Here is a 22,758-nt window from a genome sequence, read left to right as displayed (position 1 = left end):
TACAGAGGTTAACAGTTTTGTTCAATGGCTTTCAGCACCCCCACTATAAAAATTGTTCCGGTGCCACTGCTTACATCAACTAAAGTAATTTTAAAACGCACTCATGACAAGTACTTGCATTGTTGCAAATAACAAAACAGAGTGCAACAACAATACATGGAACAAAATACAACATAGGCCCTACGTATTTTAAAAGCTTAATCTGCAGAAGTTAATTTCTTGTTAATGCTGGCCTTTTTTTCACTCTGCTTAGCGGGTAAAAGTTGGCTCTAGTGCTGTTTAAAAAAAAAAAAGCTACTCTGGATTTTTAGTGTTCTGTCTTCATTTTTGTTTTCTTTAGTATTTAGTATGCACTTCTGATAATAATAATAAAAAAAAAAAACGGTTTGAAATCCAGCAACTGAATCACGTCGGCATAATGTATTTTCACTGGTTAATGTGTCTTGCTACGGTTCGTACAGCACTACTGTTGGATGACAATGACGGGCGAGTGGAATCCGAGCGTGATCCATTTTATACAGCCGAACCTCATGATCCGGTTCGAGTGAAACCAAACTCCATTCGTTTTTAATACAATGTGCTCCTCGTCTCGTGGTCTGCAGTGCTTAGACTGTTTTTTTTTTTAAATCGGTTTGCGTAAAAATGACGCAGCATACATTTATAATTTAAAATATATTTAAATTTCCAGGAGAAAACATGGTACATTTAAAATCAGAGCCAGGGACCCCCTCCCCCCCGTATCAAATTGCACCCTGACAGCAGGGTCTTTGAAGCATTTTAAGAGACATAGTTTTGCTTAGCTTTGCAGTCCTCTGGTCTAGCCCTTACTGCACAAGAAAACAAACTACAATACAATAAAAGGCGGCACCTTAACTTTAAAAACGTCTACAGCTTCATACGATGTACAGTATGATCGTAATGCTAAAATAACATTTTTGGAGGCCTAAAAGAATCACATAATGTGCATGGAATACAATTGCCTCTATCATTTACATTGCTATCGTTATATTGCAACAATTGTTACTTTCGTCGTAACCAGAGGCAAAGGTAATTTGACTGTGATACTAAACGGCTACAAAACAACGCGGTTTAAAAGAATGAAAGCAAAAGTCTCTTTTACTGGAGGGGGAGGGTAAGTGACGGTAAATATCGTCATCATGTTACGCACCCAGAGAATTTGCAGGCAATGCCCATCCACGTGTCTGTATCATGGCCCTTCTGTTCGTGTTGAAAATATGCTGGGACTTGTAGGCTTTTGCATTCCTTAATAAACTACAAACCCAACGAACGCTCTTTCAAGAGCATGTGAATTTTCTGCCTCAAGGAAACGCCCATTCGAATGGGCTTCTGGGATATGTAGTTTAAAAAAGGTTGTGTAGCAAGGCAGTACACTCACTTAAAACTACATTCCCCAGCTCTCCCAAGAGCAAGGCCGGACATGCATGTCATGCTGTGTAAATGTCCCCGTGTGGAAGCAAAGTCACGTGTGGGGAGTCAGTTGAGCTTGTTTGTTCATTTCATTTTGGTTTCTACTTCATTCTTTCCACGGTCCCTCTTCGTAATCAGATCAAATATTTTAATTTAAGCATGAGTGACAACGATGACATCGAAGTCGACAGTGATGTAAGTAGCCGATTCATATTTTTAGAGTAAAAACAAATCATATAAAGTCGTAAGAAATAAAAACGCCTTGGTTTGCTATGAGAGGTCTCAGTTCTGTACTAGGAAGAGACTCGGTACGGTCCGCGGTTTCGGTTCAGTTACAGATAATTGGCCTCTGGTTAATCAGATTTTCATCGGGTGTCTCCTTTAATATTATTATATATTAAATATATAATATATCTATTTAAAATATATATATAGTGAATATATATATATATATATATATATATATATATTATTTATATTATAATTAACTTTTATTTTATCAGCGCTACCAAATTTAGTTTGTACTTTTTCTGTTTTGTTTTACAGGAAGAACAACCGGGATTTCATTCCGTGGTGCGTAATTTTACACAGCGTTTTATCCCGTTTCGACTTTTTATAAATGAATGTCACTGCTACTTTGACTACCACTCCATTGAAATTAACATAGATTCACATGGGTAAATAAAGACAACAGGGTTGGCTGCATTGAGACAGCGATGCTGGAATTGCGAGGGACACCTACATCGGCGAAGGAAGAGCAGCATAGTCACTAGGCACAGAAAAAACCATTGTAGGCCACTGCCGAAGCAGAGGGGCAAGCACACACTTAGGGATTGATCCAGCAATGTACATACAGCACAACACCACGTATCTTATTTTAATGGTTGGTTGGGTTGTTAGATATTCATAATCTATTAAAAATAAATACAAGTTTGATTCTTGTTATACATGAAATACGGGGTAATCCCATCCCACAAGCCACAGCGCGTCCTATATTTAGAGTGCCTCCGCTCCTTTTGTGTTTTAGCAGAAGGCTTCAAAACATTAAATAAAACTATGCGATTTAAACAATTGGGCAGAAACCGTATTGGCGTGTTGTTTAACAGCTGTAACATGCTTTTGTGTTATCAGTTTGCATTCACCGCTATGTAATAGTATTCTAAAACGAATCTATGCAGATGAACACCAGTCCGCTGTAGCACCATTTCCTGGTTTTGTATGAAACGTTAAATATGACCAGTTTGGGTGTTGCAATGTAAAACGCAGCTTGAAAAGTACGTCTAGTGCAATAAACCGCTATTTGCGTAACAGTAAGCGTCGTGTGACTTGTAATGTTTTTGTAATTGCTTTACGCAGACCAGACCTATTTCATTTTTGCTGTGACCAAAACACCATTGACAGTTTTGACAACACTGCAGCTGTCAAGCGCTATTAGTAAATACCGGTTTGTGCAGCACGTATTGTGACCGACTGGAGGTCGGTACATTTAGGTATAGCTCCATATATGCATGAATTAAATATCAAATTGTAATTTCTGCATTGTTTTGTATCTGCGGTACTATTAAAATGCGATGTCTGCATACGCACTAGATTTGAGTAATGTGACATCTCCGTGTTTCATGTATTGCTGTTTGTTAGCGTCTAAACATGACAACTCACCACGTCACCTACATTAACCCCATGTCTCTCACATACTGTCACTTCGACACTTCTGCAGTCCTTTGGACTGCTTAGGTGTTGGTTGGCCACTGTACCAAACATTTTGTGGTGAAATTTCATATAGGTTACTGTACAGATGCATCAGCAGGAGGTACCTATTGAGTATTTCAATGGAAATATACACTTAAAAAAAAAAAAAAAAAAAAATAATTCTTAATCTTTTAATTTTACTTCACCTTCTGCCCAAAGTTAATTAGAAGGCAATATGAAGTTTAAAAAATTGTTGTGTACCAAAACTTGCAAGGATTGGGAATTGTTTCATATATACATTTTAAATTAGTAAGACAGATGAGTTGAGTAAGGCACACCAAATTCAATGCGTATTAAAACCTGGAATGGCTAAACTTCTAAGAAATGAGAGGTTCATTGCTATTGCTGATATATGTATATATTTTTTTGCATTTAAGCCCCCATGTGTGTAAACAGCTGAGAATTCTATCAATGGAACTAACTCCAGTGGTTGTGACATCACCTCTACAATACAAGAGGTGTTTCTAATTGGTAGATTAGGGTAGCTTTTTTACTGTTTTCAAAAGTAAAAGAACATTTACAACACTGGTAGTCATTTTGAACATTTTCCCAAAATATCAATCGGTTTGCTGTTCTTGGTCTCGCTGTTTGTGATGACATGGCTTCAGGTGGATGTAGTTTTTATTTATTTAATTTTTCAGAACTACCTCATTTAGCTGGACCCTAGCACTGTTAATTAGGCAGCCAAGGTGCATGATTTAATTGTTGATGATGTTAGTGTATATTGTCAGGAATACAAAGATAGCACTAGGATTTATTTTAATCAGTATCTTTATTTTAAGCACAGTTTTTATTATAATGAATCATATGTACTTTCTATTTAAGAATCGCAATGCATAATGTAACTAACACTGGCAGAAGATCATTTTACCAGAGGGCCCCAGGGTTTATTAGCAGTAATACACCACACCAGAAAATACCTGGCCAGTAGCAGCTGGTTTCAGTCCTGCTATATAGGCAGTGGTATATTTGTATGTAAATTGAGCACTAATTTAAAAAAAAAAAAAAAAAAAAAAAACCTTAAAGCATCTGAAGTGTTGTGTGTCATATTGTGGTGTAGAAATCAGTTTAGCCTCCAATAAGAGCTCTGCTCCAAGGCTTTGAAGCTCATTTGCCTGCCCCTGTTTGTAACGTTACAATTTGCCCTCTTTTTTTTTTTTTGTGGTTCTTTGCTAATCTCTGCAGGGGGTGCACATCACCGCTGGTGGTCAGTGGAGGAGGTCTGTGTATATGTCACATGGATGTTTTCATAAATCATGTGCATGATATATAACATTGCATTAAAAATGTCAGGAATTACTCTTAATAAATGAAAAGTACGAAGTGGATCATCTATAAAGCTTAATCATTAATATTGCAGTGTGTACGTGCAGCAGCAGGGCTGGTAGGTGACATAAACGCATACAAAGACATAAGCCTGATATATGCACCTTTCAAGGGAGCCGTATCTTTTGTACAGCGGTATCGGCGCTGTGCTTTCGTGCGAGAGGTCCCGGGTTCACGCCCGCCCTCTGCCTGTGTGTAGGAGCTACTGGTTTTGTTCGATCCTGCTGTTCTTTGATGGCTAATTCTGGAAAGGTTACAATGTGTTATACTAACAAAGTACAATTGAGACAACAGAGGACTTTGGCTGTAGACCACCGCAAATGAAATTAGACCAATGTTTTTGCATAACTTTTTATCTAGTGGAGTCGTCCATACATCACCTCTCATGATCTGCTAATTGTGAGGTAACTTGGTAAGGACATTCTTCGAGTCTGGGAGTATAAGGACCTGGCTTATGTTTGGGGATCAGGTTTACATCGTGGGGAAGGTTTTGTATTTACAGCTGTGTGTAACTGATGTGTTACAGTGTGTAACTCGGGTTACTGTGAATGTGGGTCATGAAAAGGGTGACCTCTGAACACAACAATGTACAGTATGCAGGATTAACTGCATTTCCTTTTGAGCGTTTTCCTCGCAACATTTTAATACTGCGTCTTGTTCAGGACCTATGGCTGGCATGCTGTGTTTGAATTGAAATAGTCAATAATGCTTCATTTTAATCGGTGTTTTACACCCAGTACAATTTGGTTTTGCTGAGGTGTACCTTTTGTAATTGCAAATCAGTCTCTGTTTAATCTTACAAAACTAACCAATTGTGTGTATTTGGTCAAGTTTATAAGGCCACTTTAATTGGCCACAATCACTTTTTAAACTTAAAATGTTTAATGTACCCATTAACTGTATTTTATTAATATTAATGGGTGTTTTTATGGTAAAATTCTGGCTTCTTAAACTGGCCAAAGTGTTACTTTTGGAAAATGTTTATTTGGCCAACAAGAAAGCAATTGTATTACAAAAAATACACAGGACTACATATTATCCTGTACACTAAGTGCATATTAATTACTACTCTACCACTATAATTATACCTTAAATATGATTTCTACACTGGCCCAGCTTTGGTTTTTAATGAACCCCAAAAGCATTTTCATAGAGGTTAAGCTTAGAAAGACATGTGTTTTTCCTGGCCAAGAGATTAATAAGGAATATGATTGGATTTAGTTTCAAATGACCTGGCCTGCTTTAGAAATTTGTCTGAACAGACTTGGCGGTGGGGCAAGCCAAATTGTCTTTGGGATTGAAATAAAACTCCCATTACTTAGCAGATGGAGCCGTTCCAGGTTTTACTATAGTAAAATGGACTAATAAGAGGGAAACCTGTAGTAAAATGAGCTGAAGCTGCTTGTGTCCAGTTAAGAGCTGTGTATAAGCAGGCGTGTAGCACCAAGCTGACCGTGTTCAGATACAGCTCTGTTTCTCTCGCTGATGGATAGACTTGTCTTGCATGCAGCCCTTCAATTGTAAAAACTGTTTCATGTGTACAATAATGTGTGAGCGGTTGACTATGCAAATCTAAGATGCGCAAGTCAGTGGCAGCCGCACATTGTTTTCCTTTGTGGAAGGCCATCTCTGTTTCTGAATTTGTTTTTAAACTTCTGTTTTGTAGTGCTGTGGTTCTATAATGTAATATCCGTCCCGTTTTTTTCACATTTAAAACTGTGTAGCTCCGTGTTCTAAAAATGTGAAGATTTTTTTAAAATTGTATTTTAGTAAGTAAGTTTGATTTGCCTTTGTGTACATGTCCCCTCCTAGTTTGTAGTCTTGGCAGTCATTGAGTCGTTCAGGGTTCTATTATGTTCCGTTAATCGGCTATGAGCTGCTTGCAGTAAGTCTGGAGAATCAGAAATACAGGGACAACATAACCTTTCAACTCTGTCTTTTCTAAAGTGCAGAGTTGAAAAGTCACATGATAGATAGCTTGATCTGGGGAAGCTGTTCAGTTATGGCACTTCAGAGTCTCCACGAGAGCTTCACAACCCGATTATTCAAAAATTCCGGTTCCGCTCTCCACAAACATCAAGTCTTGACAATCAGGTGAGGGTCATTGCTGTTGACTGGGCTAATTTACCATTACCAAGTGAAGAAACAGCTGCTTTGGCTTTGTCATTGCTGCTTTTCTTAGATTCTGTGGAGAACAGAAATCCAAGCCCTATCAGCACAGATTGCCCTCCCCTTATTTCTGTGGAGAGCTCGATCAGAATAATCGTCTGTTGGTGCAGCTCTATTCTGCACACAAGCCAGCGAGAGACCGATTTAAAGATGCAACTCAATATTGGAGCAACGGAATCACTGAAAGATTGAAACAACAAAAATGTGTGAAGAAAATGTGAAAAAAACGATTAATTTCATGTCCACCTACCTTTTTTATAAGATGTTTTTAATGTGTGTTTTGGGCATTCATCAAAAAGTGATTTTAGCCACACAGTGAGCAGTGATCTTCTCAAACCTGTTTCCAGATGCAGTCAGGGTATTAAGGTGGAACTGGATTGATTGGAGCGTGACTAAATAGTTTTAGCCCCGCCTAGTGTACATGTTTTGTATTATTTATTACACCTAGTAACAAGGAAAACAAACATTTGTATAAAAGAGAAGAAACGAAACTGAAGAGTTTTCAATGCCTCTCTTCACGTTAGTCATCCGTCTGGCTTGAAGCTGGAATTTGTATTATTTTGTGACGCCCGCATAGGCATCTGTGAAATTGCGTCTTAAGCAACAGACCTTAATGGAGGGTGGCTTGAAACATTATGGGAAAGCACCTGCGAACAAGGCCCACAGGTAAAGCAATTCCTTCCCCTGGAGAGAAACTCCAAAAGTGGCACGTGTAGACCTGTCTGGTATGTTCTGCAGTGTTTGCCCACAAGTTGAAAAGTGATTGGAGTCCTGTTTGTTTCCAGCAGTTTTGAATTGGGACTCCTCTGCACTGTTTAGGATTGTAGAGATCAGTTGGGAGTTCAGTGAAAAGGATGTTGGGTGTTAAACTTTGAAGCTTTTGAAATAGGAATCTGTGATAATTTTGTATGGAAATATTAGAAATGGGGAATTATACTAAAATGTTACGCACAGACGTACTTTTTAACATCACTGTTGTGGACTGATAAATACTGTGGAACCGACCCCATTCTAGAATAGACGTAGCAAGAGGCGTTGGTGCTACTCTGCACCAAGTAATCGGACAGTATGAAAAATATTTACATTCATTTGAGCTATTTAATGGCATTTTACCATTCAACTGCAGAGCTCATATTAAAACCTGGAATGGGTAAATCTGCTATGCAATAGGAGTCTTATTGCCATCCCTGAACTATTAAGAAACAACACGAGAATTCATCACAAGCAGCCCACATCTCCTAACATTATTTAGTTAGTATTGCTATGTAATTGTTTTCAAACTGCAAATCTGATAGCAGCACGTTTTTTCATTGCCATAGCCCCAGCTGATCTGATCAATGCCTATTATAACTCTGCAATCTCATGGTCTGTTCAGTAGTAGAGATGCTATCCATGTAGGCACCAGGATGTCTGCTGTGGTAGTTATCTTTCCTACTATAGATCTCATCCACATAGGCATTTTGTGGACTTTGACACAAGTATCTTCAGATAATTATTTGTTGTCTTTTTATGATGTTTGCTGTCTGGGATTTTATTTAATTTTTCAGTTTTTACCCGGCTTGAACGTGTCTGGAAAACTTCATAGCACTGTCCAGACTTCCTCATTCTATTCAGTCCTGAAATTCGTCCAACTGCATTCGTGGAAATAAGTTTTAAACTAGAACATTTTTTTCATCATGCTGAAGAAGGTATTAACTGAAAATGTCCTCCTTCAGTCCAGCACCATTATAACCCACCGTTCTGTGTTTGTTTTCCGACTAAATCTGTTTAGGCTGTTATCATTTTGAGATTGGGATGGGAGGGAATTGATTGCTGCTGGAAGTAGTAACTATTCACGTTTGGTTATAAATTATTTTCTTTGCTAAATGTTTTGTAATGCACTTTTTATATTTTCATTTCAGGCAGACAAAAGGGCACACCATAACGCACTGGAGCGCAAGCGTAGGGATCACATCAAAGACAGCTTTCACAGTTTAAGGGATTCAGTCCCTGCATTGCAGGGGGAAAAGGTTGGTACAGTTCTGGGAAAACTTCTTTTTTCAGTTTCAATATTTAGCACACTTACTGTAAAACAAGCTATGTTGGCAGGCTAGACCTTTCAGCTACATACACAGCTTTGTGTTTTACATTTCTGTTTGCCATTGTAGAGCAAAACATGATCTGTACCTTTTTGTAAGCAAAAGGCAAGCAATTCTGAGGGAGAAATTGCTGACATGAAATTTTCAAATGACTCACCCTGTGTATTTTTCCTAATTAAGACTAGTATGATGCATGTCTTATTTGAGCATGTTTGCCACTTGTTTACAACAAGTTTTACGGTTTTTAGTGTGTTTAACATGGATTTTATATAGAAAAAAAATCTTAAAATATGGTTCTGTCAAAGGTCTGGTCAAATGCATTTCATTTGCAAACAGAAGACAATACTATAAATAAAGATAATGTCATGTCGGCAGTTTCATCTTTGGAGAGTCCTTTAACGCAGGGGTTCTCAACCAGGGGTCCTTGAGGAGGATTCAAGGGGTTCTCCACAAATAAACCAGGGAATGAGTTATTGTCCCTGCATGCTTATGACACACTGAAAATTTATTATCTTGAGCATGTGCAGAAATGAACGCGTTTTCAGGTCACGTAACGTGTTCTCGGTATAGTAGTTATTTCAGCAGGAGCATGATGGATTACAAAGCACAGAAAAAATGATTGGAAACGCACGCAATAAATACCAGACTTGGTTACATTTTTTATTCAACCATTGGCATCAAAACAACAAAGCCCACAGAATGATGATACAGAACTTTTCAGGTTTAGTCATAAGGGCTGAAGAACAGCGAGGAGGTGGTGTTGTGAGTAAAAACCATAAAGCCATTATTAACCCTGCAAAATTAAGGAAATATGAAGACAGCTATTTGAATTTTGGTTTTTATGGAGATATACCTCAATTGCAGTGTGTAATTTATGCACAAGTACTGTCCAAAGAATGAGAATTTGAGAAATCCTCAACTACCGCAGATAAAAAGCTTGTAGTGTCATCGTACATAGTAGCGCAGAGAATTGCTAAAGAAAAAAATTTGCACTCGATTGCTGAGGAGCTGATAATGCCGTGTGCCCTTGAAATTGTAAAGGAAATGCTTGGAGAGCAGTCTGCCAAGGTACTGGCAAAAATACCAATGTGAAATGACACTGTCAAACAACAGATCGCTTTTATGGCAGACACAGTTTTGCAGTACAGTGATAGGCTGCGTGACAATGATTTGGCTATACAACTCGACGAATCCACAGACGTTTCTAAAATGTCCCATTTACATGTTTGTTATGTGTGGAATAAAGGAAGACTTTTTTTGCGTGGAGCTCAAGACAACAACAAAGTCGGACGGTGTTTTCAAACTGTTAGATGATTTTATGACGTCGGCAGAAATCGGCTGGAATAATTGCATTGGGGTCTGCCCTGCTGGAGCCACAGGAGTGACAGGAAAGCATTCTGGTGTTGTGCAAAAAATAAGCCGTTGCACCTCGTGCTATTTGGACACACACTTTCTTAGCTGATAAGAAACCCGATTTTGCCGAAGTGCTGAAAGATGACGTGTGGCAGGCAAAACTGGGTTACCTGGCAGACATATTCAGTGAAATGAATAAGCTGAATAAAACTATGCAAGGTGAGAGCATTTTATTGCCCAACATGAAAGAATTGACGCGTTCAAAAGGAAACTACAACTCTGGAAAGTTGGTGTCTGTGGAGGGACTGCTGATGTGTTTGAGCTCTTACTTTCTTTCATCTAGGAACAAAACATTGACTTGGACTTAATCAAACCGTAGCTGTCTGGTCTACTCAACAAATGTAATATTTACTTTCCTGAACTCACGATGGAACAAGCGCCACACACCTGTGGGCTACAAACCCCATTAGTGAGAATATTGAAGCTAAACTGCCACCCTCTGTCCCATCAAAGCTGTTAGAAGAGCTCATTGACATTTCATCAGACAGCTCCATCAGAACCAAGTTCAGTGAAATGCCGCTGGAGACATTTTGGTGTGAGTGCGTCTATGAATACAGCACTGCTTCTTCTGCAGCACTGGAAGTGTTGGTCCCACTAAGTACAACCTGCTTTTGCGAACCAGATTTTCAGCCATGACATCGATGAAAACAAAGTCCAGAGCCAGGATGAACATTGACCATGAGATGCGTGTGTGCTTGCTGAAGATACCTCCACGTCTTGACAGAGTTGTTGCTCAGCACCAGCAAGTTTCATGTTGAGTAAAACAAAAATAATAATAAAAATGTCTCCCATTGCATAGCAGTTTGATCCATTCTTGGTTTTAGTAGTACAAGTTTAAGAAACCTGAACTTGTTCACACTGGGGCTAATCAAGCTCATTGTAAAACCTTGAATGGGTGAAACTGCTATGCAACAGCAATAGGAGTCTTATTTCCATCCATGATCTGTGTGTGTGTGTGTACATGTATTTGTGTATGAAAGTGGTATTGGTCTCCCAGTGTGTGTCTGGTTATACCATCTTGCCAGGTTTGAAATTGCTGGCTGTGAGCACCCAAGACAGAGAGCCACAGTACGCTGCCCTAGTCCAGCCTCCAACACGCTGATTGCACGAAGGTGCTGCACTCTTGACAAACGTGGCATGTTTTTTTTTTTTTTTCTGATTTTCTTTGTTGCTTTCACAAGTGTTGAACGTTAACGTCAGTCGACTTTAGTGAGGTATAGATCACAGGTTAGTTTGACACAGAGTGTGATTAATCCCACTATTATATATTTTTTTATTCACACACCACACACATTACCATACATACCACCCGGTACAATTTCTGTAGTGGGGGGGGGGGGGGGGGGGGGGGGGGCGGGGGGGGGGGGGGGCTCGGGGGGGCTCAGAAGCAAAAAAGGTTGAGAACCCCTGCTTTACCGGATCTGCTGTCTAGCAAATACAGGATGACGTCAATTGGCCACTTTGGTCTGCTGCTGTGGAGAAACTATTTCTAACCAAATTGAAGGATTCCAAATTGCATTCTGCTGTTCTTAAAGTTCTCTTGAAGCTAGTACCCCCTTCAGTGAATGCAAAAGCACATGCACAGATTCTGTGATGGCAGCTCTTTAATGTTGTTGCCCATCGTTTGCTGCTTCATTGATCTGCAGTGACTGTTTTGTTTGTAACAGCAGCAGGCAGTGGCCAGCTGATAATAACCCTGTATATTTTTCCCGATCAGGACAGCGAAGTCGGCACAGCCCCACTGATCGAGTCAAATAGACAGGTGAGTTGTGTGACTAGACCCTGTTGATTATAATGTGCCTGCAACATCTGCCTTTCTGTCATGTTTTCTTTGTGTTTGATATTATTTAGGAGACTAAATCCTGCAAGCCTCTCTGAAGAGTTCATAGTTGCATACTTGTAAGCATAGCTGATGCAGACCTAGCTTGTTTTACAGTATTGGAGTTGCTAAGCCAGTGGTTCTCAATTCAACCATCAGAGTCCTCTAACAGCTGAACTGCAGACCTGTAAACGGGACTCTGGTATTCCTATACATACCAAAACACCACCTCCGTATAACCCTATTCACTATAGTGTTGCAGTGTGTACTGTTCGTTTCCAGAACGGCACTGTCATAAATGATGGAAAAACCTCAAACATTTGTATAGGTCATCAAACGTGACTTTTAATAATTAAAATTAAAGATAAAGTGGAACTGTTTCTGTACACGTTAGAGCTGAAAGCAGCAGGTATGTGATAGTGACATCAGTGAACAGTTGAAGGCCAGATCAGCCAATAATCCTATACTGTTCACTAATATGGTAGTGTGAAGTAGACAAACCTTTTAGGTAGTGCCACCTTCATTGTACTAGCTGAAAGGTTTGTCTACTTGACTTAGTTTTATCTTCGCACAGTAAAGGTATTGTGAGCCAGTGTCTGCATTGTACACTCTAGTTCCTACTAACAAGATCTCCTTCAACACTGCAGAGCGCTCTAGTATAATAGGAAACATAACCACAAAAAACTGCAGAGCTGTATACAGGTCTAGGAAATATCTCTACTCAACACTGCAGAGCACTCTGACCCAGCATAAAACAAATATAATATCTATATGTAATGTGTTTTAATTGGGTAGTCTTTCTGTAAAATTATACAAAAAAATTAACCATGCATTTTTCTCATGCTTCAGTCAGAGGACCTTGAGGTTTGGGGCTGAGAACCACAGCTAGACCATTGTAATTAGAGCAGTCAAAGAAAGAGAAGTTAATGAAAGAGAAGGCCATTTGAAGCTGAGAATCCGGGCCAGAACGTAGAAAACTAACAAGAAACTGAACGCCAGTTGAAGCTGCAGCTAAGTGGTTTCTTGCTAGTTCTGTACTGCTCTGTTCCTTGGAAAATGCCCCTTTTGCACTTTCTCACAGCACCCTTGTACTGAACACCAGACTAGCACTCTGCTTCCATAATAGATAGTAATCTGCATGAGGAACCACCAGGAGAAGGTAATAGCAGTATCACTAACACAGCAATGAGACCAGGCAGGAAAGAACACTTTTTTTTTTTTTTTTTTTTTTTTTTTCTTTACAGATTCACAAATTTAAAGCTGCAGTGTCCTATAATAGTTTCTCTGAAAATGTTAAATACTGTTTATTTCATTCTTTCGTTGTTTAATTCTTCTTTTAGCAGCCTTGATTTTTTGTTTTTGTTTTCATTGCCTAAATATTTTATGTAAGGACACAGGTTCTCTTCCATTTTGCTGGTGTTTGTGAGCTGGCTATACAATACTTGCAGCAGTAGGAGGTTATAAATGAGTGCAGGATGTGCCCTAAAGCCTGGATGTCGCTGGTTCGAGTCCAGGCTATTTCACTGCCGACCATGGACGGGAGCTCCCAGGGGGCGGCGCACAATTGGCCGAACGTCGCCTTGAGAGTGACCATTTATTCACAATTTATTTCATAAATGTAACTTACATAAATGGGTTGTACTGTAAGTAAGTCAGACAGCTTTTTACATGTTTCTAATACAACTTTTTCCCAAATGCTGCTGCTGGTAAATGGTTGAGTGCTTTTTGTCTGTCTCCCCGGAGCGTGTTATAATGGTCTAATGCTGCACTCTCACAGAAAGCGAAGTACTCGCAGGGTAGCGCTGTAATTAGCAGGCATGGCAATAAGGCATGTCCATTTCAGCCAGGTTTTATTGGACACCTGTTGCAGGGAATTACACTGTTTTAACACTGAGGAATGATACCAAATATACAAAGAAGCAGAAAACTAAAATTCAGCAATTGTTTAATTGCTTCCGTTTTAAGCTAGCTCTACAGAAAGTACTTAAATTCAAGAGGAAAATAATATATAAGTACATTTAGTTGAAATGTCTCGGTAAACTACTAAAAGTCGATAGTAAATTAAATTGAAGCGTTAGCATTCTGTTCCAACCAAGCTCTGTTACTTAACTAGACCATTAATTGAACTGATAATTTGCTTAGTTAGACCTTTACTTGTTTTCAGCCATAGAACAGTTGCATATTTCAAATTAACTATAACATGTGATAATTAACTTGAACTGCAACTGTTTAAGAGCTGAAAACAAGTAAAAAGGGTCTAATTAAGGTTCAATTAAGGGTCTCGTTAAGTAATTGAGAATTGGAATGAAAACCAGCAGCCACAGGGGGTCCCCAGGACCGAGTTTGAAAAGCCCTGCTATAGCCAGTTTAAGGGCATCTTGGTAGGCGTGTAAAGTATTAGAATTAACTAATGTATTCTTCTTGTTGGCTAGATTCACTTTGTATCATTTTCTGTTTTGTAATCATTTCATGCTGACTTTTAAAAGTTTAGTGCACCATTTTGGCCTTAATAGAGCTCAGAATCATGTCTAACTACTACTGTGACACAAGCGTGTAACCCAGGGCTTCCCAAACCTGGTCCTCGGGGACCCCCCAGTGTCTCTGGCTTTCATTCCAACTGATCTCTTAAGTTAGTTGAGCCAATAATTTACTTAATTAGACCTTCAATTGTTCTCTGCTCCTAAAATTGCATATTTCAAGTTACTAATAAAAGGTTAATGTGACATCTCCAACTGTTTGAGCTGAAAACAAATGAATAATTAAGTTAATTATTAGTTAAATTAAGGGTTTGATACCACGTAGACCATCCACTGGGGGTCACAAGCAACACACTTTCTGTATTGATCTTGTAAGCAATTTTATTTTATTTTTTTTGCAACTTTGAAGTTTATTTTCATTGATAATGACGAAGGGCTGCTGATACTGTTAGGTGCAACAATAATACCAGGGTGAAATACACCTGCGAATCGTGAAAGCAGCATTAGATGGTTATAAAAAAACTGAGTGAACTTTAAGCACAACCATGCCATGAAGGTAAGTGAAAAGCTTAGTTAACATGTTTATTAATGTATTATTTCTGTACAGAGAAGTTAAGGATTTTGTAAATAGTGTGCAGTTAAAGGGTTCCAGAATGCCCTGCAGTGTGTACACTGTGTTGTCCGTATCGCAGTGATATATAAACCTTGATTTTTATCGTTGTATTCACACAATCCGAGTCAAAGCGTCTGTAATGGTTTCACTTACTTGGGAGCGTTTGCCAGGAGAGGGAGAACTTCACTCAGAAACATTGTAGTGGATCCAGGTCATGCTTCTCACTGCAGCAGGGGGGAACGGGGGGGGGGGGGACGAGTGCCGTATTGTGGGGTACAGAAGCAAGCATGGTCTGAGTACACTGCAACATTTGTAAGAGAAATTCTCTTTCTCCTGGCGAACTCTCTCGAGTTGAGAAATGTCTTCCCTAGATGATTTAGAACCCAGAAGAGTGTTATATTTAAAAAATCGATTGCTATATGGACAACACAGGATACGGCAAAGTAAAGCATTTCTTGTAAACACCATAGGGTGTCCTGGGACACTAAGATATACTGTCTAGCTTTTAAAATCTGTTTCTAAAACAAGCAGGTCCTGCACAGAACGGTAAGGTGTAATGGCATTGTGAGGATAGCTGATAAGACTTTTTTCTTGCATAAGTTTAAGATGCAGTGAGCTCATTTACTTCAAAGCCGGTGGCCTCTGGGATATTTTTCATTAAGCTTGTAGGAAAGCTCGACATAGCTCAACTGCTAAGTAAATCATGTCTTACTTGAGACATTCCTTTCCATGCATTGCGCACATAATTAGGGGTTCCGGTTTTCAGTCAAAACCAATCTTCACCGATAAATACCTGCCAAATTTAAAAAGTATTTTATTCCTTGTAATAAGTAATAGCTCAGGTATTTTGAATATTTGAAGGGATTTAGTATCGAGATCAGGCTCATTTTCTTAGTATTTTCAGAGCCTCAGATAACTCATTTTAAGTATATTTTATAAACTGTGTTGTATTGTTTTATACGTGTTCAGTATTACCCCAGCATTAATGTTTTTGGCCATCATTCCATAAGCAATGTGCTCTGTTAATTTGTAATTGAAGACACTGGGGTTTACACTGAAACCTTTTTAGAAATGCTGTGTTAAGGAAACTATAACCTTTCGTTGTATGTTTTAGTTTGTAATCTGTTGCTGACAGCAATCTATCAAACAGGCATCCCGTGCTCAAATCCTAGACAAAGCCACAGAGTACATCCAGTATATGAGGAGGAAAAACCACACGCACCAGCAGGACATAGACGACCTCAAGAGACAAAACGCCCTGCTGGAGCAACAAGGTGAGGAGGCTAGGGCTGTGCAGATACTCTGCCATTCAGAGGCATCCCTTTAACACGATTGACGGTGTTAGGTATTCATTGGAGTGGCATAAACACAAAACAAAGCTCTCCCTGGTTTGCCCTCTGCCAATCAATAGCAGTGCGACAGTGTGATTAATACAGAACCAAATTAAAAGCACCTGTATGTTCATTCTTCCTACATTTACAATACGGAGTCAAGAGTAACTATCAGATGTGTGTAATGGTTTTAATAAATTAATTGCTTCCAACCAAGCTGAAGATCTGGAAAATTAAAGTCAAACAACAACAACACAAACTGTTATATAGTCTGTAGATTTTATCACAGTGAGTTCAGTAATACAGTATAAAAGTAATAGTTAATGTTAAAATATTTATTTATTTTAGCAATGCATTATTTTAGCAATGGCTACTATTCCGGTAATACTCCGGCTTCAATGTGAGATGTCAGTTATAAGTAAAAAGAAGCATTCATCAACATTTATATTGTCTTTCTGTAATACTAGCAAGGTTCTTAAATCAATAATCAAATAGCATGAACAAAACATGTAAATGGGGAAACTGATTTACACTTGTCAAGTGAACCCAGAGATTGGTTACGAGTTGCTTGCAGTTTGCAAATCCCAAACAGCAGAGAGGTTTCGAGACATTTCTTTCAGTACAGCTTAAGCTATACAACGCTTTGCTGTCGAGATGCCCAATGAAGAAATTAAAGGTTTGCCTCTGGATAACACGAGCTGTAGGGGGGAGTGGCGGACAGTGCTCAGTTTTTTAAATTAAAATTATTAGTGTTAGCTTATATTTTGTATGCTTCAAACTTTCTACCATATCACTTATCTTACACTGTCTTGTACACTAGGTATTCAGTACATATTTTACTGAAGCACTACAACTGTTATAGGTAGTGGATTGTAATACAACGTCTTTAGTTTACGTAATATGCATTATACAAATCAAAAGATCGAATGTTGCATGTGAGTGACATTTTAATGTGTTCTTTATAGCATTCACACATTAACGGAATCCGTTTGACAACAGAAAAAAAAAAACATACAGTGCATGAATGCAACTTGTCGAACCTTCAGAGGTTTAAAACTACCTTCGAACTCCTGGCTAGCGAATGAACCTTTGAACACAGCCTTAGATGTTTGCAGTCATTCTTAGTGTTTCTTCTTCAGGCGCATCGGTTGTAGTTGCCTTCCATTAAAGATCTAATGTATGTATGAAAGTAAACCATCTAGTGCACAGCAGTGTATTGACAGCAAAACGGAAGGAAACTTGTTTCCAAAGTAGGTGGTTACTAGATAGTGCTGGCTTACTTCGATAAACACTCTTTCGCTGATCTAGCCTATGCTATATACAACTATGACACGTAACTAGAACTATAGAATAACTCCTGAAGTGAAGGCACCTTAACACAGAATTATCACAACATTTCAAACAGTATTTGAGTAATTTCAGGTAGAATCATTAAGATAATGGAACATTTGAAGCCACTTGTGTGGCATGGATGTGGATGTGCTTGTGGGTAGGTGTACATGTAGCCTCCTTTTCCTTTTCAGTGCGTGCGCTGGAGAAGGCGAAGGGAAACGCCCAACTACAGGCTAACTACTCGTCATCCGACAGCAGCTTGTACACCAATCCCAAGGGCAGCGCGGTCTCTGCGTTTGATGGAGGGTCCGATTCGAGCTCTGAATCCGAACCAGAGGAACCCCAAACCAGAAAGAAACCACGAGTGGAAGCCAATCAGAACCACCCGGCACGGCAATAAACTGGTGTGCTTTTATTAGAAACTCCATGTATGAATTCTGTTTAAAGTTTCTTTTACCCTTCATGCTGTTTGTCAAGAAAGGAAGTCTTGATGGCCGAGCTTTTTCGTTTGTCAGCACCACCTACAAATTATAAATACACACACACATACAATGTGGCAGCTTTATTACTGAAAGACTTTATGACGAATTCGGATTCTTGAAGTAGTTTTAGTAGCTGTCACATTCAGAGGAGAGCAGCTTAACTATGGAGAGTGGTGCACATCAATAGGAAGAAAAAAACCCTTGTTTTTGAGATCTATTCATCTGTTGAAGTATTTGAGGTTATGCGCATCCCCCGCCCCCCTCTTAAGGATTTGTCGGTTTACCTTTTTTAATATTTGTATTTTTCCACTTCGTGACAAAAAAATAAAAATGAATAATTGTTATAAGCACCCTGAGATTTTAGGTGCTGAAATTTATTGAAGAACCCAACGATAAACATACGTTTTAACTTGCTTAGCTTGGCTCGAGTCAGTGATTTTAATTAAATGGCTGTATCACCTTTTAGGCTTTTCCAAAGCATCAATCAGATTTTTATGTTTGTTTTTTTTTACAAGTTCACCAAGATCAGCTGTTTTTGTATTCTGAAAAACAAAAAAAAAACATGGGAAGATAAATACTAGGCTCCCCAAATATAAACGCAGCTGCATATTGAATATAATGCTGTACAGGTGAAGGTAGTGCCCTTTTTTTTCTTTTTAAAAGGAAGACTTTGTCCATGTCAGTGTGTTGTGCATTACACTGTATTAATCTAGCCAAATTAAAAAAAAAAAAAAAAGGAAAAAAAAGCTGCCTCTAGAAGCATTGTGGCTCACTAGGGGTGTATGTATATGTTTTGTGTGTTTTTTTTCTTCCTTTTTTCATTATTAGAACTTTAATTAGTGTGTACTAAATAGGTATTTGTTCACGTTTGATTCCATTCCGTGGAAATTACAGGTATGTTGTACATACTGCCCACAATTGTCTTGCAAGTTGAGGCTTACCTTTACTATGAGACTATAAATAAAACTATTTTATCCTTTAAAGTTGGATCTGTCTTTTTTTTTTTTTTAATTAAAAAGCAACATTGTCATAAGCAAAGGAAACCAGTGCGCGCATACAAGAAGGATCCTCATAATCCTGCATTTTATTAATCTGTAGGTTTAATATTTTGTATAAAATAGTTTCGGAATAATCCAATAATTCCAGGTGGCTTGGTGAACGAGTCTTGTAAAAGGCTTTAGTTCTGAGAATATTGGTAGAAATTCACCATTTAGAGTGAGACAGATATGCATCAATGGTCTGCATTTGAACGAGGACTCGAACCATGCTGAACGGCAAATATGTTATGAACAAGGACAAAAAACAGTGGTTTCTATTGACTACATTTTTAGTGCAAGGTAAACTTAATCATTCTGGAAAACAAGCATGAAGGTGCAATATTTTTATATGATAATGTAAAGCCATAAGTATTTGTGAATCGCATCCAAAAAAACTGTTTTGTGCCAGAAATGTTGGCGACCTGTTGCAATATACAAAGTTTGTATTGTTAGTGGAATTTTATATTTGTGCCAAAAGTGTTTGCTTTTTTCTTGTCATATGTATAAAAGCTCTGAAATATTTATGGCATTATGGTATTTAGTCTATGCACAAGTACCATTATCTTGCACATCTGCATTAATAGAAAACACATTTTTAAAATGAAATACTGTATAGCTTGTGTGGTAGTATTCAATCACGACAAGTAGGCATGCAATAAATAACAATCTAGAGACTGGAACTTTCACTGAGTATTGTCCAAAAATTAAATATTTACAATAGAACTTTTACCTTTTAAGGAAAGTTCCGTAGGGTGTACTTGCAGAAGTGTTCTTGACTACTGCCACATTAAATTTCTCATAGTGCTAAACAAATGGTGACTAAAGTTCAGATGTGGTTAAATGTGTGCAAAGTAGGAAAAATTTAGCCCATTATATAAGTGGATTTAATAAACATGAAGAATGTGGCAATAGAGAAGTTCATTGCTACAAATATACCCTATGATGGTTCCACTAGAGCTGAAACAACCATACAGTAAGACTTGTCCAATCTGGCATCAGTTAGGACCGGACAATTGTGCTGGATTACAGATCACTGAAAAAAAAAAAAAAACATTTTTATATACAGTGCCGTGAAAAAGTATTTGCCCGGTCTGATTTTCTGCATTTTTGCATATTTTTGACACTGAATGTTATCAGATCTTCAACCAAAATCTAATTGGAGAAAAGGGACCCTGGGTGAACAAATAACACAATGTTGATATTTATTAAAGAAAGTTATGCAACACCCAGTGCCCTCGTGTGAAAAAGTAATCACCCCTTAGTCTCAATAACTGGTTATGCCACCTTTAGCAGCAATAACCGCAACCAAACGCTTCCTGTAGTTATTGATCAGTCTTACAGCGTGTGGAGGAATTTTTGCCCACTCCTTCATGCAGAACTGCTTCAACTCTGTGACATTTGTGGGTTTTCGAGCATAAACTGCTTGTTTCAGGTCCTGTCACATCTCAATGGGGTTTAGGTCTGGACTAGGCCATTCCAAAACTTGAAATTTCTTGTTCTTCATCTATTCTGATGTAGACTTGCTTGTTTGTTTTGGATCACTGTCTTGCTGCATGACCAAGCTGCGCTTCAGCTTATGGACAGATGGCCTGACATTCCCCTGTAAAATTCTCTGATAAAAAGCAGAATTTATGGTTCTATCAATGAGGGCAAGTCGTCCAGGTCCTGATACAGCAAAGCATCCCCAAATCATGACACTACCACCACCATGCTTGACCACTGGTATGAGGTTCTTACTGTGGAATGCAGTGTTTTGTTTTTGTCAGACATAACAGGGCCTTACTACTCTGCCATGAAAAACATTTTTGCCCAGTGTCTTTCTGATGGTGGAGTCATGAACACTGACTTTAGCCGAGGTGAGAGAAGCCTGCAGATCCCTGGATGTTGTTCTAGGGTTCTTTGTGACTTCCTGGAAGATTTTACGCCTTACTCTTGGAGAGATTTTGGCAGGACGACCACTCCCGGGAAGATTCACTACTGTCCCAAACTTTCTCCATTTGGACAATATGGCTGTGACTGGTTTGGTGGAGCCCCAGAGCCTTAGAAATGGCTTTGTAACCCTTTCCAGACTGATAGGCATCAACAACTTTTTTCCAGAGGTCTTCAGGAATTTCTTTTAATCGTGGAATGATGTGCCTCTAGAACCAAAGTTAGTCAGATTTATAATGGGCAGGGCTAGCAGGGCTCTTATGGACCGATGAGTCAAAATTTGAAATATTTGGGTCCAACCGCCGAGTATTTGTAAGACGCAGAGAGGGTGAGTGCATGAGTTGTGAATGTGTGGCACCCACTGTCAAGCATGGAGGAGGCAGTGTCATGGTCTGGGGTTGCTTTGCTGGTGACAGAGTTGGTGATCTTTACCAAGTCCATGGCAAGCTCAACCAGCATGGCTATCATAGCAAACTTCAGAGGCATGCCATTCCATCAGGATTAGGGCTAGTTGGGCAGTCCTTCATTCTTCAGCAAGATAATGACCCAACACACACCTCAAAGTTGTGCAAGAACTATCTGGCGAAGAAGGAAAGTGTCAATCTAATGACCTGGCCTGCCCAGTCTCCAGACCTCAATCCCATAGAACTTGTATGGGACGAACTGGACAGAAGAGTCAAAGCAAAGCTACCCACAAGTGCCCTACATCTCTGGGAATTGCTGCAGAAGACATGTCGGGTGATTTCCTGCTGAAATCGAATGCCTCGTGTTTGTGAGGCTATTAAGGCAAAGGGTGGCTATTTTAAGGAATCCAAGATTTAGAGACAATTTTCAATTTTCTTCAACATTGCTTTGATACTCCTTATGTTTTGTTTTGTATATTGTAACATGTGTTTTCATTTTCAAGTATTTACAGAAACGTATACGACGTAAAACATTGTCAGTTATGAAAAAAACCTAGTTTCCAGCAAGTGTACTCAAACTTTTGACTGGTACGCTGTGTGTGTGTGTCTATATTATATATATTTTTTTGCTTTTTTGATAAGCACATTTTCCCCCCCAGTGAGAGCTCATTGTGTGGATGTTGACACATTTAGATGCTGTTCAGCACCTGAACAAGTCAGAATGGCACTGGCAGGGCATGTGAATATATACACAACGCCTTTCTTCTGTTTAAACAGTCCGGTGCTGGATTGCACAGTCCTATTTACATAGACTGTACACAGAAGAGGCTGAAAATCGTGCTGGTTGTCGGAATACACAGGTTCCAGTTCGTAGAGGGTGTCGCACTATTCATATCAATAGGGATTTGGGTCGTGATCCACAAATCATGCGAAATTATACAGAATACCGGTTTGCATAGGGGTTGGATTAGACGGGTTTCATTTTTGGCTCTTCCTGCCGATTTTGACACTAGTTGTCTGAAAGGAATTACCTCAAAGTCAATTGATGCTGCTGGGCCTCGTACTGTTGGCAAGCAAGGAATAACGAACGAATACAGAAGACAATAGTAAGCTTTCAAACATTTATTAACTCAAAAAATCTAGTTAAAATTCTGACATGATCCTACAGGCT

The 22,758-nt window shown here is 38.9% G+C and overlaps 1 protein-coding gene across 7 annotated transcripts; it reads left to right on the top strand.

Moving 5' to 3' along the window:
* Nucleotides 1–1,472: 1,472 nt before the first annotated feature.
* Nucleotides 1,473–19,200, top strand: LOC121323818 (protein max). 7 transcript variants are annotated; one of them, XM_041265048.1, is made up of 6 exons: nt 1,474–1,623; nt 1,975–2,001; nt 8,574–8,681; nt 11,881–11,925; nt 16,223–16,346; nt 17,927–19,200. In XM_041265048.1, the coding sequence occupies exons 1-6, from the start codon at nt 1,588–1,590 to the stop codon at nt 18,133–18,135; spliced, it is 549 nt and encodes a 182-aa protein (XP_041120982.1). In that variant the 5' UTR covers nt 1,474–1,587; the 3' UTR covers nt 18,136–19,200. The 7 variants fall into 7 exon arrangements, with proteins under 7 accessions (XP_041120985.1, XP_041120984.1, XP_041120987.1 ...); XM_041265046.1 differs by having other exon boundaries at nt 16,208–16,346; XM_041265051.1 differs by lacking the exon at nt 11,881–11,925 and having other exon boundaries at nt 1,473–1,623.
* The last annotated feature ends 3,558 nt before the right edge of the window (nt 19,201–22,758 follow it).

The sequence above is a fragment of the Polyodon spathula genome, chromosome 12 (genome assembly GCF_017654505.1).
Source record: "Polyodon spathula isolate WHYD16114869_AA chromosome 12, ASM1765450v1, whole genome shotgun sequence".
Lineage (NCBI taxonomy): Eukaryota > Metazoa > Chordata > Actinopteri > Acipenseriformes > Polyodontidae > Polyodon > Polyodon spathula.
This window is presented reverse-complemented; position numbering and strand designations above follow the sequence as displayed.